Below are 16,037 nucleotides of genomic sequence, written 5' to 3'. Positions count from 1 at the left end.
AGAGCCAGGCAGGGGTCTTCCAGGAGCAAGGAGTTACCCCTGTATCTGGGGAACTGAAGAAAAGCTTCTGGTTTGGGAAAATAGCAAAGTCAGGAATTTAATTGCTGTGTTATGTAAATGCAAGTTGATAAGTAAGTGGTGAATGAAAGTTGCTCCCTGGTCTCCCTGCACTCATCAGACAGTCCATCCCTGGGGCAAAGTTGCACAGGGGTGACTCACTGACTCCCTTGCTAGGGAACAATCCCCCCACTCCAGTTTATTTCCTTGCATACAAGTTTATTTCCATGCAATACAGCTGTATTGCATCACCTGGCTGCAGACTGGGGTCTTGCACTGCATGTTCACTGTACCTTATGGCTGACAAGAAAAATAATTTCTTCTAATTCTGGATTATCTCTGGCATGAAATGTGTTGCTTGGAGTTTAATTCTCACTTCTATTTCCTGTCCCACTGCTGAGACTGCTACCCACTCCATCACATGCATGGTTGGGGTGACATTAGGTCACCAACAGTGACAAGTGTGTCATCAAAGCTGTCTCAAGACAACTTGACAACTTCCTGACAGCATGTAGCAGGGCTAAAGGTGCTTCAATTACATCCATCAATTTTGAATCCATGATTTCTTTATCCATAGTACAGTTAAAGCAATTCTGACAAATCTCTTCAGTTTCAATCCCATTTTTTTCACCCCTCAACTCCCTTTGTTTTCATTACAGGTACCTGGGATTTTCAATCACCTGGGTTTTCAGTCAGGTACCTGGGAGAGCTTAAATAAGTAGAATCATAGAATAGCTTGGACTGGAAGGGACCTTTTAAAGATCATGTATTCTACCACCCCTGCAACGGGCAGTGACATCTTCCACTAGATTAAGTGGGTCAAATGGTGGGTTAAGTACAACGTAATGTCAAGGTCATCACTAAAATATCCTTATGAAGCCATTACCTGGCTGAGAGCTCTGCAAATCCCTTTTCTGTCCAGCATGGCACAGTCTCTCTGGTGCAGAGCTCTCCAGAGTACTTCTATGACTTCTTTGGTGTGATACAGCTTATGGTTAAGTTGGCCATAAAGGCTGCAAGTGGAGGACACCCAGTATAATTTGGCTTGGAGCTAACTGGACTTGCAAAAGGCTGTACATGCATGTGTGTCTGTCCCTGGGGCAGCTCCGTTCACCGTTACTCTATCTCAGGGCTCCTGCAATTCAATCGAGCAGCTTTGGATTACAGATAATCATGAAGCCTTGGAAGCTAAGGTCTTCAGCAGTGTCAAATGCACATTTAATTAAAAGTAATAACTCCTGCAAGCTTACTCATGAGAACACATTACATTCAATAACACATTATCTTCCAAATGTTCCCTGTGCATTTATTATTCTTATTTTAACAGATGGATCCTTTAATATTTTAAACTTGGAAAGACATTTATTGGAATGCATATTTAAGATCTGTATCAGCTAGGAGATTTTTTTGAGGTTTTTTTTTGGTTGTTTTTTTTTTTTTTGTTTGGTTTTTTTTTTTTTTTTTTTGTTTTTGGGTTTTGTTTTTTTTTAAATTGAAATCATGTAAGTTCATGTGCATAAAAGATATTATTAATTTCCCCAACAAAACCTGGGGAAAAAACCAAACTCAAACCATAGGGTAGTAAATGGATTCAGATGGTAACCAAGAAAGTTTCTTGTGCTGTCTGTGTGGAAATAATATATATATATATATATATATATATATGTGCACTGTTGAAAAAGCTCTTTGTCCAGAAAAGGATTTATCTCTTTCTGACTGAAGGCTAGACAGACATAAATTGTTTCAGTGACCTTTTGCCCCTTGATATTGCTGAATTATGTTGGAGCGGAGGTGGATTTGGGATTTAGTAAAATGGTAAGCCCCTCTGACCTTAATTACTCTAATGCCTCCTTTAATCCCATCATAGCTATGCAAATGAAATACACTTCCTGCCTTTAGAATGAAGATTGCTTGGTCAGTTTGAAGCTGCAACCAGAAAATATAATGTTAAAATTGCAACAGGAAGACATTCAGGCCACCTGTTGGTCATTCCTGCATGGGTGTGATCAGCACTGTGCTGGGGTGTCTCGCTTGGCCAGCCACAGAGGAACTGTGTGGCTGCTTCATCGCTCCTGCTCATTGGGCTCATGGGGTGCATGCCACTAGAGAGCCTGCTGGAGTGTCAATGCAAGCTTCATTTCTTTTGATCTACTTCCACACAAATATTCAGGGCTAGCCTACAAGCTGATAGTGTGAAGGGCATATACTTACATGTGTATATTTGTCTGTGTGTGAGCAAGGCAAAGGCCATCAAGATCTAAGTGTAGCTGCATGGAGACTGAGTGCAAGCATTAGCTTTGTTGCTGTTTTGTGTATCTCAGACTTAAATGTGTCATCCTATATGTTGCAATTTTTGAATCTCCTCCCAGTCCGAAATACTTCCACTCAAAAATATATATACAGTTACCTTAAGTATTGGGCTGTTACAAACACTTTAGTGGATGTCCAGAGATGTATACATCCCTCACCTTTTCTGGAGTACCACCACAGGAGTCAGTAGCCCAGGCTCAGCCATACAGGGTGATGGAAGTCCCTTGGCTGCACATGTAAGCATGTGTTTAACTCCAAATGATTGCCTAATCTTGCTGGCTTCAAGATCAATGCACCAAGCAGCAGATCTGCTTGCACCAGCGCCAGGAAGGGCTGCTGCCATCCCTACACCCTGATGTTTCTCATCCCTGTGCCAAACAAGCGTGACAGACCCAAGGGTTCCTTGCCACATACCCACAGCATGCCAGCAGTGCTCAGGGCATAGGCCCGCTGTGTGCTTTCTTCTTTCTTTAACAGGCCCATGTCTGTGTTCCTGCAGCAAGAGCTGAGGCATCGGGCAGACATACACACGGCACTCCTCCTTCAGCTCCTGTGTGCTTGGAGAAGGTAACGAGGCAGAGGCAATGCTATCAGTACCGTGGGACAACTGCTTCATCACAGGAGCATGCTTGGAGAGCAGTAAATATCTCACCTGTAGGCCAGACACTTCTATTTAGTAGGCACCATTTGTGGCTTTGATATGATTGTGAATTCATCCATATGAGATGTAACCTGTAGTTCATGCCTTTTTAGCTACATTTTATGCCTATGGTTTTGCTGAAGGCACTTACTATTCAAAATTGGTTATAGAAGAAATCAAATGCTACAAAAATTTATTGACCTGGTTATTTGGAATTCCTTGTTCCAAACATACAACATTCAAACTGTATTGGTAACACTTAAGTAATCACAAAGCAATGCACAGAAAGGTTTCTGCTTCATGCAGGTCTTGCTGTATATGCATAATTCCTAAAATAAGATTTTAGCTGCAAATAGCTGCAATTATGAGCTTATAATTAACTTCAGCAAAAGTTCTCTGTGATAATGTGAGGCCAGTACTTACTGGAAAATTTCTTGCAAAGATCTGAATGCAAATGACACTAATTTTGCTTTACGGGGACTAATTTTTTTGCAGGATTTTTCAGTCATTACTCCAATTCTATGATCATGTTTAGCTTTGAAAAGGACAGCAAAGAAAATTGGGAAATTAATGCACTACTGAGTCTGACACATACTATGATCAAAGAAATACAATCAAGGCAAGGCAAGGCAAGGCAAGGAATCTCCCTGTGTTGAATACATTTGGGCAAAGGATTTCAAATAGCCAAACAGCAGCACATACAAAGCTTTGCTACACCTTACAGCAGGTATTTAATGGCTGGATAAGGGTTCCATTCTTATGAAAACCATTAATTTTTCAATGAATGACATCTGAGATTAATTCACTTGAAGCTTGCGAAGAAGTGACAAATCTGGAATTTCAGTTATGATACTTCTATCAGATTAAATGAGGACAGTCAATATATCTCTGAAGAAAAGGTTAGCAGTCTGTGGCATCTGGCTGCTGGGCTAGGTCACCAAATTGGAAAACATATTAGGAAGCACACACTATTTCCCAAATTTACACCTCGTCTTTGAGAAACGTTCACATTGCTGAGATATCTTTGATAAACCAGACTGAGTAGATTGTCTGCAGCTTCAGAAAAGCTGAGGGACAGCTGAAAGCCATCGTGGCACTTCTTCACTGCTTCACCAGGCCACCAGGTAGAGGTGTAATGGTGAAAATCGGCATAAGAGTGATGCTGTTAATCAGCCTGGAGCAGATGGGGAGAGGGGCGGGGGGAAGCCCGAGATACCTGTATCGGGGTGGGACAGCAGGGGGGAACACCAATGAAGCACAACAGTTTAACATATCTAACTCAAAGACCCCTGGGAGTGACACATTGTGTCTCTCTTACAGAGAAGTATCTGGTCTCCAGGGCAGAGAGAGGATCTCAGGCCCAGTGGGGTCCTCCATACCCACAACTTCCCCTTCTTTACTTATTAACAAGGCATCCCCCAGAGAGTTAGCTAATAGCTTCTTAAAACATGAAAACATACTTAGGAAGATAATAACAATCAAGAAAACCCAAAAAATGTTCTTGAGGACGGAGGCAACCCATCTCTCGAGTCCCCAGCTCACAAAAAGGTCTTCAAGCCACTGGGGTTCCTTTTCAGTCTGGAGTTCTTGGACTTCATGTTGGAGTCTCTGGATGTGGGTGTGGATGCCTTCACTGGGGCTGGAGAGGTTAAAGCAGCACAAGCCATCTGATTCCTCGCAGCCATGTCCATGGGGCAGGAGCAGAAAGTCTATGGCAGCTCGGTTTTGTAGCGCGGCATGCCTAACAGTCTCTTCATCTGTCAGGAGGTCACTCAGGACAGAGGAGGTCCGGTTGGCCTGCTTACCAAGCCAACACTCCAGGTGAGAAGGCTCACCAAGGGCTTTAGCAGCAGCTGCCCATGGCAAAAATGCTGACATCACCACCCTCTTTGTGTAGGACCGATCTTTAATTTGGCTATCGCAATTTTCATCTAATTGGGTGAGATTTTTCTTTTGGTGGGCCAATTCATTCCTTTTCAGCCAATCATGTATTAGAGTTGAATTTGGACTGAGGATGGTAAGCTGTCCAAGCGTCCAAGGACCTCCCCAGAGTTAGGAAGGGATTCCTGCCCACACTCTATCCCCACAGATCAAGAACACTCCCTGGGGCAGCACTCTGGGATAGTGAGAGGAGGTGGATCATGTGCTGCTGGTGTAATTGCACCATTTGGACTGATTGTAAATTTTACTGTTGGGAGTCACATTTTTCCTTGATGTAATTGCCTTTTGGTATTTTGAGGCAGGCCATGCACTGGTTACTGGGTGATAATTAAAATTCATGCAATAGGTAGCTTGGAGGATCCCAAAAGCTCTAATTCCTGGGGTTCCTCTGGTGCATGGGGCAAGATCTTTGTCCACTCATCCCAAATGTCTACCGGGTTGGGTTCTTTCCCTGGGAAAGGATATTCATGGGGCTTTAAAGGAATCCCTACTAGGCAGGATGACAGAGGGTTGGTGGCGCTGCCCATGGACAAGCACATGTGTTCTTGTTGGACCATCTTTGCGAGGGTGATCCACACGTTCTCCTGGGGCTGTGCTACTAGCCAGGCCTCTACGGCTAATGTTTTCAGGAGCATCCAGATAATCAGGAACATCAGGAACTCAAGGATGGTTTTGCTCTCCATTTTCTACAATAGGACATAAAAGATTAGCTCTGATTTTTGGAGGCGGGGGAGGGAGATATTTTCTTTCTCCCTTTCCTGTCTCCCCCCTCTTTAAAAAAAAACAAAACCAAAAAAACCAAACAATTATAAGCAAGGTTATTCTGTGTATTGGGGACACATGACCCAACACCAGCAGCAGCACAGAGGTGCACTTTGGTGCAAACTAGCAATTTGGGCTAGGCAACGAGGGCGAGAAGGGGAAGGGGGAGGGAGTAAAGAAGACTTGTGTACTGTCACGGTGTCAGGCGTGACGTTGGCAGTCGTCTCATTGCAGCCCTGGTTGCAGGATGGTTTGGCCTCTGTCTGGTTGTTGGTCTGGTGGCAGGTCGGTTCGGTGGACTCCGACGATGTCTCCGCTTCCAGGCTGCAGTGGACTGCTGTTTTTCTGGACCTGTGTGGGTCTCAGGAGACTTTGAAAGTTCTGAGTCTGTTGCAGGGTTTGTAGGGCCTAAATAAGGCTTTGCATTTTTCCCTGGAGCCACTTAGGTCCTGATGGTGTGGACACACACGCATACCCTCTCCCCCAGGTAATCAGTGGGAAGGGTCCTGATGTCAGTTGTGATTCAGGATCCTTGATCAGCACCGGCAGCTTCTCTGTGAGTTTGGCATGGGTCGAGTTAGAGAAGTGCCAAATTACAGGGGGGGTCAGGCTCTGTAGACGAGCAATTTAGAAAGTTCATGACATATAGAGCCTTACAGAGCCTCTCAATGGGAGGAATGATTTCTGTTCCTCCCTGCTGGTGATCAAGGACTCTTTTCAGATTTTGGTGGGTCCTCTCTACTATTGATTGCCCTGTAGGGGAATGAGGAATGCCCATGGTGCATACCCCCCACTCAATGAAAAAGTCTCTTAATTTGTGAGAGGTGTAAGCAGCTCCATTGTTTTAATTTGTTCTGGGACTCCCAGGGTAGCAAAAGCAAGGAGAAAATGTCAGATGGTGTGCTTGGCATTTTCTCCTGCATGGGCTGAGGCAAACACTGCACCAGAGAAGGTGTCTACGGAGACATGTACGTATTTGACTCTCCCGAAGGATGGGACGTGAGTGACATCGGTTTGCCATATCTGGCAGCTGTTAAGTCCTCGGGGGTTAACCCCGGAGTTAACGATTGGTATTTGGAATGATTGACAATTAGGACAGGTGGCAACTATTGCTCTAGCCTGGTCTCTGGGTAGTCTGAACATCCTCATCACTGCAGGCATGTTTTGGTGGAAGAACTGGTGGGACAATTTTGCTTGTGTGAAAATGTCAGGGACATTGGCTGCTCCAGCAGGCATGGCTAAGGCGTCTGCCCTCCTGTTTCCTTCAGCAATGGCACCTGGGAGATCAGAATGTGCCCTCACATGCATGACATAGTAAGGTTGCTTTCTGTGGGAGATAAGATATACTAATTCAGAAAGCAATTGATATAAATTTGGGTTAGAGACCTCTTTTAGAAATGCATGTTCTGCTCTCATAGCTATTCCAGCCACATAAGCCGAATCAGTCACCAGATTGAAAGGTTCTTGGAATTTCTCAAAAGCTCTGACAACGACTGCTAATTCAGCAATTTGTGGTGATCCCTCGACCACTTGGACATCAGATGCCCATTTCTGTGTCCTGGGGTCCTTCCAAGTCATGACTGACTTGTGGGATTTCCCCGAGCCATCTGTGAAAACCGTCAGAGCCTGGAACAGTGTTTTGCTCTGTAATGATTTGGGGACCAAATTAAATGTGGTTTTGAAAAGTCTGTGGCCAGGTGGGTGTATAGAAATTTGGCCTGAATAGCTATCGAGAGCGAACTGAAGGCTCTCATTGGTTTGGAGCAAAGGCTCCAAACTTCCAGTTGCCAATGGGAGAAAGATGCATGTGAACTCACAGGCTGCAAGAATGCGGAGATGGACTCTAGCTCTTTTAATGAGCTCAGCCATGATTTCCTGTGGAGTGGTGATAGTCTTAGTGGGCTGGTTATGTGTAAAGATCCACTCAATGATAAGGAGAGGATCCTTCAATGCCATGTCCCATTGAAAAATGAGCGCGTGTAAGCGCGGGGCCTTACCCAGGATAACCAGCTGGAAGGGCAGGCTGGGCTCATAGCAGTGGGCTTGCCGTGAAGACAGGGCCTCCTGGACCTTGGTGATGGATTCCTGGGCCTCCGGCGTGAGGGAGCATGGTGAATCGAGGGCCTCACTGCCACGGAGCAGGTTGAAGAGGGGCGCAAGGACTTCCGTTGTTACCCCAAGCAGAGGCTGTATCCAGCTGATGGACCCGCAGAGCTGATGCAAGTCCCGCAGGGTCTTGGGGTCGTCTTTGATGGTCAGCTGCTGGGGCACGAGGTCCGCTCACAGATCTGGAGTCCCAGGTAGGTCCAAGGGCAGGTGTGCTGGATCTTGTCCTCATGGATCTCAAATCCAGCATCCTCGATTGTCTGGATAGTTTTTTGTAAAGTCCGGTGCAGATAGTCATCGTCAGCAGCACAAACCAGGATGTCATCCATGTAGTGGAGGATGACGGCATCTAGGAACAGGGTCCTCACAGGTGACAGGATGTGGGCCACGTATCATTGACAGGTGGTAGGAGAATTTTTCATCCCTTGGGGAAGGACTAGCCAATGGTATCTTTTTAAAGGTGCTTGTCTGTTTGGAGAGGGAACCGAGAATGCAAATCTGGGGGCGTCCCGAGGATGGAGGGGTATGTTGAAAAAACAGTCCTTTATGTCAATGACAGCCAGCTTCCAATCCCGGGGGAGCACTAAAGGGGAGGGCATGACAGGCTGGAGGGATCCCATATCCTCAGTGACATCGTTGATCTTCCGGAGGTCATGAAGGGGTCTCTACCTGTCCTTGCCTGGTTTGCGTAGGACAAAGACAGGGGAGTTCCAAGGGCTGTTGGACTCAGTGATGTGGCCCTTGGCAAGCTGCTCTTCTACGAGGGCTTCCAGTGCACACAGTTTGGTCTCAGATAGGGGCCACTGATCAACCCACACTGGATGGTGCTGTTTCCAGGTGAGTTGGGGGATGGTAGGCGTGGCGCACTTCTCAGTGACCCCCACTAAAAATCCCTGCTGGGAATCCGCAGAGAAGCTCCCCATTGGGACAGGAGATCCCGTCCCCAGAGGGTGATTGGTGCTCTCACCACAAATGGCCTGATGGTTGCCATTTGTCCCTCAGGTCCTTCGATGACAATATTCCGTTTACTCCTCATGGAAGCTGTCATCCCTCCAATTCCTGAAATCATGCTTGCCACAGGTTGTAATTCCCAATTGTGTGGCCACTCGGAGCAGGCGATGATGGTAACATCTGCTCCAGTGTCTAGCATTCCTGGACGCTGAATCCTTTCCCCATAACAAAACAGGCTACAGTCCACAATGGGTTTGCAGGAGCCCACGAACTGAGTCCACATAGCACTGGGGTTGAGTGGAACATGATCTGGGCAGTCACTAGGAAGTAAAAAGGCTTGTGCCACAGGAGTCTGTTCCTTTAAATAATAAGGAGGGTCTATGCAGGTCAGAGAGATGGAAATTTCATCTCCAGGGTATATAGTTTGGACCTCAGGAACAGTATGAATTTGCCCTGGAGAGTTAGTTGGATCCCCAAGTATTAAGATGTTAGAGGGACCACCTGGTGGTCCAGGTTTCCCTGTGGGGGTTTTCTAAATACAGTCACCTTTCATATGTGAAGAGAGTCTAGTTACCAGTTGACACCGGGTTCCCATCTGAAGCGCTCCACCTGCTGGGCTTGATATCAGGGTCCCCGTGGAGGCAGGATGGTGGGTTTGGCAGGAGGGGTGGAGCGGTGCGGCATTTGATTTCATGTCGAAGCGCAGGGCCGTTCCGCGCTCTGCTTGAAGTTTCCCGAATGCCAATTCTGTCTGGGTGACTGTTGGTGGGCTGGCGGTTGTACAGAACGTCTCTCTGGACAGTCTTTGAAAAAATGTCCAGGCTCACCACAATTAAAACAACGATTTGTGTTGGGGTCTGCAGCATAAGCTCCAGATATCCCCTCTACCACTCCTTTAGCCACTGCAAGTGCCATTGTATTCTCACTTGAGGCAGAGGAGTGTTTGGTGCAGGCTTCAACCATCTGATCTATGGTTGGTTCTGGGTCCAGTGGGAGGGCTCACAAAACTGCTTTGGACTCTGGATTAGCATTGGCCATTGCTATTTTTACTAATTAATTCCTTTTGTGCCTGAGGGCTCTCTATCTGCTTTTCAATGGCTACTTTTAACTTAATAAAAGACTCAGTTGCCCCTTGCTTAATATTGGTGAAGCACTGCATTGGCACTTTATCATCAGTGGTGGTAAAAAGAGATATCTTAGCAGCATTAGCTATATCCTGTAAGGCTGCTTGTCTTGGTTCTAGAAGACAGGTGTCTGCTAGGGAGAGCAGGAGCCTCCCTTGAGATGAAAGAATGTAGACCCCCTCCCTCCGAATTATTATAATTTTGAAATCAAGGGGCTTTCAGGCAGAGATCTGGGGATAGGAATAACAGTTCTTTACTAGTATAACCAGGCAAACAAACAACAATAACTACAGCATTAACAAGAAAACAGAACTAGGGGCTCCAGGACAGCTTTCTCGGCTGAGACAGGATGGAGGAGAGGCTTTGTTTTCACAAACCCCTCGGGCAGTCAGTCCCGGTGCTCCTGCAGGGCTCCGAGGAACAGTCGGCTGGAACAGCAGGGACGAGCTGAGATCCTAGGCTGGTGGATGAGGTGGATCAGCAGGGATGAGCTGAGATCCTGGGCTGGTGGATGAGGTCGATCAGCAGCTCCGTGGTGGTGCCTGGCAGGACAGGGGATGCGAGGCCACCAATGAAGAGGGAAGGAGAAGAAGCAGCAGCTCCGTCTGAGTGATGGCAAAAATTCCCTTCTCCCCACCGCAGCAGCTCTGCGACCCAGCAAATGAATGTCTTTCCCTGAAGCCGAAGAAAGCCAACTAAAAACTGTCCCCACTCTCCTTTCCTGCCCCCTTCCCCCCCTGCGCCCGGCCACTCTTTGTCCTTTATCAATCACCCACTAAATACCCACAGTTAGGTTGTCTCCGCAGCTAATGGGTAAAAATTCCATGGGCAGGCCAGAACGACAAAACAAAACAAAAAAAAGGACACTTAATCCTCAACACTGCTTCAGGCAGATCCTGGGCCTGATTTCAGGGCTTTTGTAAATCTCCTTCTCCTGCTAATTGCTCTAAAGTAAAATTAGGTCTGTTAGCATCTTTAGAATAAACATCTGCCAATTGCTTTAAATGTTTCTTCCGCTGCCTTTCCCACAACATGTACTCTGCTGGGGAGAGGAGGAAGTTCATAATATTTTTGATGTCATGCGGGACCATGACATGGCAGAGAAGGAGGCTTCTAGCAAGTGTTTAAAAAAATGTGAACCCCTGCCATGTTCCCTGGCAGCTTTGCAAAGTTCTTGCAGTTCCCTATAGTGAAGGGATTCCCATGCAGCAACTTGTGCCCCTGTCCTGTCTCTCCTCATTATTACAGGAAAGGCAAGTATTTTCTGGGACAGAGCTGAGTTCCCCGCCCGTGTGGCTTCCCTCTGCACCTCAGCCCAGTGGTCTTCATACTCAGAATCTGAATAAGAAGATTCACTGCTCTCATCTCCTAGTGGAGATGGGGGGCGCTTGCTGGCAGCGCGGGGCCGGCTCGGGTGTCTAGAGCTGGCCCTTTTGTGGCCGGGTGGGGAAGCCGGGGTGGCCCCGCACTGGCCGGAGCCGTCCTGACCTCCGAGGCACTGGGACCCTGGAGCGGGAGCGCCGCTGGGGACGGGGCCCCGGCACAAAGGGACAGGACCGGGGTCCGCGACGGGGAGGGGTTTCCCAATGGATTGGGGGGGGGGCTTGACGCGGTTACACTCAACGACGCAGTGCGGGGGGAGGGGGAACAGGACACGGCAGGAAGAGAAGGGGTGAAGGCAGGAAAGTGGCCATTTTGGGCATCGAGGGCGGGAAAACCGAAGTGTGAGTGGGACAAAATGGCGGGGCTGGCCACACTGCCGGTGCCATCTGTGCTAATGCTAGGATCTGGGGGGGACACAACCGGGTGTGAGGGCATGGGAGAGAGGTTAGAGGAAAGACCCAGAGCGGCATGGCCATTGCCACCCTGGTACAGGCAGAGAGACGGTGGGAGGGTGTCAGGGAGACGGCAGCAGCCCTGTGCCCGGGGGCAATGTCCACCCGCCGACTGGCTCTCAGATAGGGAAGAGGGTTTGGGGACACTTGGAGAGGTTGACGGGGTTGGCGGGTTTAACTGGGGACCCAAAACTCCCTCTTCTTTTTTTCCCTCTTTTTCCAATGAGAAAATAATATTTTGAAACACAGGAAAAAACTTTGCAACAGAAAAATCCCCTTTAGCTTGAACTGTATATAACTTTCTTCCCACGTTATCCCAAAAAATTCCCGATATAGCAGAATTCGAATTAATTTTAAAATGTTTAAAAACCCAATGAATAAATCTTTTTAAATCCCCTTTAGAAAACTTAAAATTTCCCACTTTTAGGGTATTTACAACTTGGATATAAAAGTCCCTCTCAGGTGGCGTCAGCCTCAATACAGAGGGATTGATTTCCCATCCTTTTTCACTCCCCACCCAGCAGTAAAACAGCAAAGAAAAAAAAAGAAAAAAGCCCGAAAAAAACTCAAAAAAACCCAAAAAACCCAAAAAAATCTTCACGGGATCGACTTACAATTTCTCTTCAGCAGATGCCGGTGGGCAAAAAAAAAGCTGCTGGGTGGGTGGTCACCTGGCGGCCGGTCCTCAGGGGCTTTTCCTTGCCCCAGATGGTCAGACGAGGGTCCCGGTTGCAGGCTCTTGGATCGCTTCTTGCTAAAACGCAAGAAAGGCTTCCTTGAGGCGGCGGCTTGAACGGCGGCTCGCCTCGCAGTTAAAGGTGCGGGCGGACGTTTCTTTGGGGCTTCTTTGAAGGCCCCACATTGAGACGCCAGTTGCCGCGGCGACGGAAAGCCCGGAGCACCGCGACTTCTCTAGAGAAATAGCCCTGAGAAGGGCTGGGCCGAGCGCGTGCCAGCAGCTTCGGGCAGGCAAGTGATTCCAGCTCAGCTCAGTGGTGGCGGGCAGGCAGCACAGGAAGCACGGATGAGAAAGCTGGTCCAGCGTTCCACTAAGCAATACCTTTATTCAGGCAGAGCTTCGGCAAAGGGTGCTGGCAACAGCGAATCTCCCGAACAGAGGAATACCTGGGATATTTATATGAGGGGAGAGGGGCGGGGGGAAGCCCGAGATACCTGTATCGGGGTGGGACAGCAGGGGGGAACACCAATGAAGCACAACAGTTTAACATATCTAACTCAAAGACCCCTGGGAGCGATACACTGTGTCTCTCTTACAGAGAAGTATCTTGTCTCCAGGGCAGAGCCAGGATCTCGGGCTCAGCAGGCTCCTCCATACCCACAGATTGCATCTGGCAGAACGCAACAGCTTGGAGGTGCCACTTGGAGAATAATTCTGATTAGACATACCCAGCTTGCCTGGACTAGGAAAAGAAATGAGAGTGCTCAGACACCAGCAGAGTTGGGGTCTTCAGTCACTTACTGCTGAACAATGGTCAGGCTGGATGACTTTATCATGTGTCACAGGATTATGGAAATCCCTGCGGAAACACCAGTCACAGTCACAGCCACACGACAACGGAAAGGTGAAGTTTACCCATGCTAAGCATAAAATCACAGAATTGCTGGGGTTAGAAGGGATCTCTGGAGATAATCTCATCCAACCCCACTGCATGGTCACATAGAGCAGGTTATATAAGAATGTGTCCAAGGAAGTTTTGAATGTCTTTGGAGAGGGATATTCCAGGACCTCCCTGGGCAGCCTGTTCCACTGCTCTGCCACCCTCAACATAAATAAGTTCTTCCTCATATTGAGGCAAAACTGCTTTGATATTGCCTCTTGTCATGTCACTGGACACTACTGAAAACAATCTGGCACCATCTGCTTGGCACCCACCTTCGAGATATTTATATGCATTGATGAGATGCCCTGTCTTCTCTTCTCTAGACTAAACAGGCCCAGCTCTCTCAGTCTCTCCTTGTAAGAGAGATGCTCCAAACCCCTCATGATCTTTGTGACCCTTTGCTGGAGCTGCTCCAAGAGCTCCTTGTCTCTCTGAGGAGCCCACAGCCGCACACAGCACTCCAGGTGTGGCCTCACCAGGACCCAGTAGAGGGAGAGGTCAGCTCCCTTGACCTCCTGGCCACACTCTCTTCCCAAAGCAGCCCAGGATCCCACTGGGTCTCCTGGCCACAAGGACGCACTGCTGGCTCATTGGCACCGGGTGATCCACCAAGACTCCCAGGTCCTTCTCCACAGAGCTGCTCTTTAGTGGGGTGGCCCCAGCCTGTGCTGGTACTTGGGGTTATTCCTCCCCAGGTGCAGGACCCTGCACTTGCCCTTGTTGAACCTCATTAGGGTTCTCTCTGTCCAACTCTCCTGCCTACCAAGGTCCAGCCAGAAGGCAGCAGAGCCTTCAGGTGTATCAGCCACTTCCCCAGTTTGTATCATCAGCAAACCTGCTGAGGGTACCTTGGATCCCTTCATCCAGGCCAGTCATAAACAAGTTGAGTGAGACTGGACCCAGTATTGATCCCTGAGGAACACCACTGACTACAGGTCTCCAGCTGGATTCTGCTGACCCTCTGAGCCCTGGATCCTGACCCTCTGAGCTCTGCCATCAGCCAGCCCTTGGTCCACCCCATTGTCCATTCATCTAAACCATGCTTCTTCTGCTTACCTATGAGGATGCTGTGGGAGATGGTGCTCAAACCCTTGCCGAGGTGAAGGCAGACAGTAATCACTGCTCTCCCCTCCTGCATCTACCCATCCTGCCCTGCCATCACAGAAGGCTGTCAAATTGGGCAAACATGATTTTTCCCCCTGGGGAATCCCTGCTGTCTGCTCCTGATGACTTTCTTTTCTTCTGCAAGCTTGGTGATGACCTCCAGAGTGTTCTGTTCCATCACTTTTCCAGGGATGGAGGTGAGACTGACTATCCAGTAGTTTCCTGGATCCACCACCTTCTTGCCAGTTTGGAAGATGGGAGTAACAGTGGCTTTCCTTCAGCCATCGGGCCCTGTTCCTGTTTTCTGTGACTTTTCAAAGATGGTGGAGAGTGGCTTAGCTACAGCATCTGCCAGCTCCCTCAGCACCTGTGGGTGTATCTCATCAGGGCCTGTGGATTTATGTGTGTTAGAAGTCTGCCTAGTAGATGTGTAAACCAACCCTCAGCCACCAGGGGAAGTTTTCCTCTCTCCAGGCTTCTTCTCATACCTCTGAAGTATGGATCTTCTGAGAGTCTTCCTCACCAGTGATGACTGAGGCAAAGAAGGCATTCGGTAATTCTGCCTTCTCTGTGTCTTCTGTTACCAGGACACCCATCTGCTTCATCAGTGGCCTAACATTTTTCTCAATCTTTTTGATGCTGCTGTACTTGTAGAAACCCTTGAGTGTTAACACAGCCAGTTGTCAAGAACAAGCAGAGATCTACCCATCCAGGGGTAGGCTCTCTCTGTGGTTTGCCCTGGGGGATATTTTTCTATGTAACTGAACATACAGCACCATGTATTTTTTGTCATACCTGTGGCAGATGGAGTGGTATTTCTCATTTAAGCAGGTATTCCTAGCTGCATCACACCATGCTGGGTCAGAGCCTTGAAGCACACTTCTGTGCAGAGCTGCCTGTGCCTTGGGTCTGGAGAAGTGAGAAATGCTGTGAGAATAGGCAGTCTGCTCTCACTGGTGGTGCTGACACAGAAGTCACCACTTCACATAAGACCAGGCAGTGAGCAGAGCAGGATGTGATGATCAGAATGCAGGAATTATGGGTGAAATTAAGAGATGCAATTAAAAACAAGGAGCAGAAGAGAATTTCAGATGAGTCAAAAGTAGGAACAGAAAGGGTTAAGATCATTCAGAAAATGCCTATACATTTGTCTTGGTTTGAAAAGACGGGTGTCTGCTAAGGAAGGCAGGAAGGCTCCTTCCCTTGAAATGGAAAATGTAAACCTCTTCCCTCTGAATTATTATAATTTTGAAATTAAGGGACTCTCAGGCAAAGATATGGGAGTAGGAATAACAGTTCTTTACTAGTATGTATAAAAAAACCCCAAAAATACAACTTAATAGGACAATTAAAATAAAATACAGTAGTACAAGAAAACACTGACAGTCAGAATACACCTTCACCCTTTCGTGAGGGTGTTGGTAGCAGTCCAATAAATGGTGGCTGCAGCCCTCCTGGAGTGACAGATGTGGTTCTGTTTGAAGCAGTGATCCTGTAGAAAGGTGTTTTCCTCTGAAGGTCCAGTGGGGATGTAGAACAGTCTGGTCTTCTGGAAATCCAGCAGAGAAAGGCTGTCTGTGGCGTT

The 16,037-nt window shown here is 47.8% G+C and overlaps 1 protein-coding gene across 1 annotated transcript in view; it reads right to left on the bottom strand.

Annotated features, from left to right (window-relative positions):
* Nucleotides 1-16,037, bottom strand: part of CD180 (CD180 molecule) — a 182,148-nt gene that overhangs the window by 146,132 nt on the left and 19,979 nt on the right. The window contains 5 exon segments of the mRNA XM_058825898.1: nucleotides 4,550-4,804; nucleotides 5,440-5,564; nucleotides 7,708-7,838; nucleotides 9,377-9,570; nucleotides 14,941-15,111. Coding sequence (XP_058681881.1) covers nucleotides 4,550-4,804; nucleotides 5,440-5,564; nucleotides 7,708-7,838; nucleotides 9,377-9,570; nucleotides 14,941-15,111 — 876 coding nt within the window.

The sequence above is a fragment of the Poecile atricapillus genome, chromosome Z (assembly GCF_030490865.1).
Source record: "Poecile atricapillus isolate bPoeAtr1 chromosome Z, bPoeAtr1.hap1, whole genome shotgun sequence".
Taxonomy (NCBI): Eukaryota; Metazoa; Chordata; class Aves; order Passeriformes; family Paridae; genus Poecile; species Poecile atricapillus.
The sequence above is the reverse complement of the archived record's forward strand: the minus strand, read 5'-3'. Positions and strand labels throughout refer to the sequence as shown.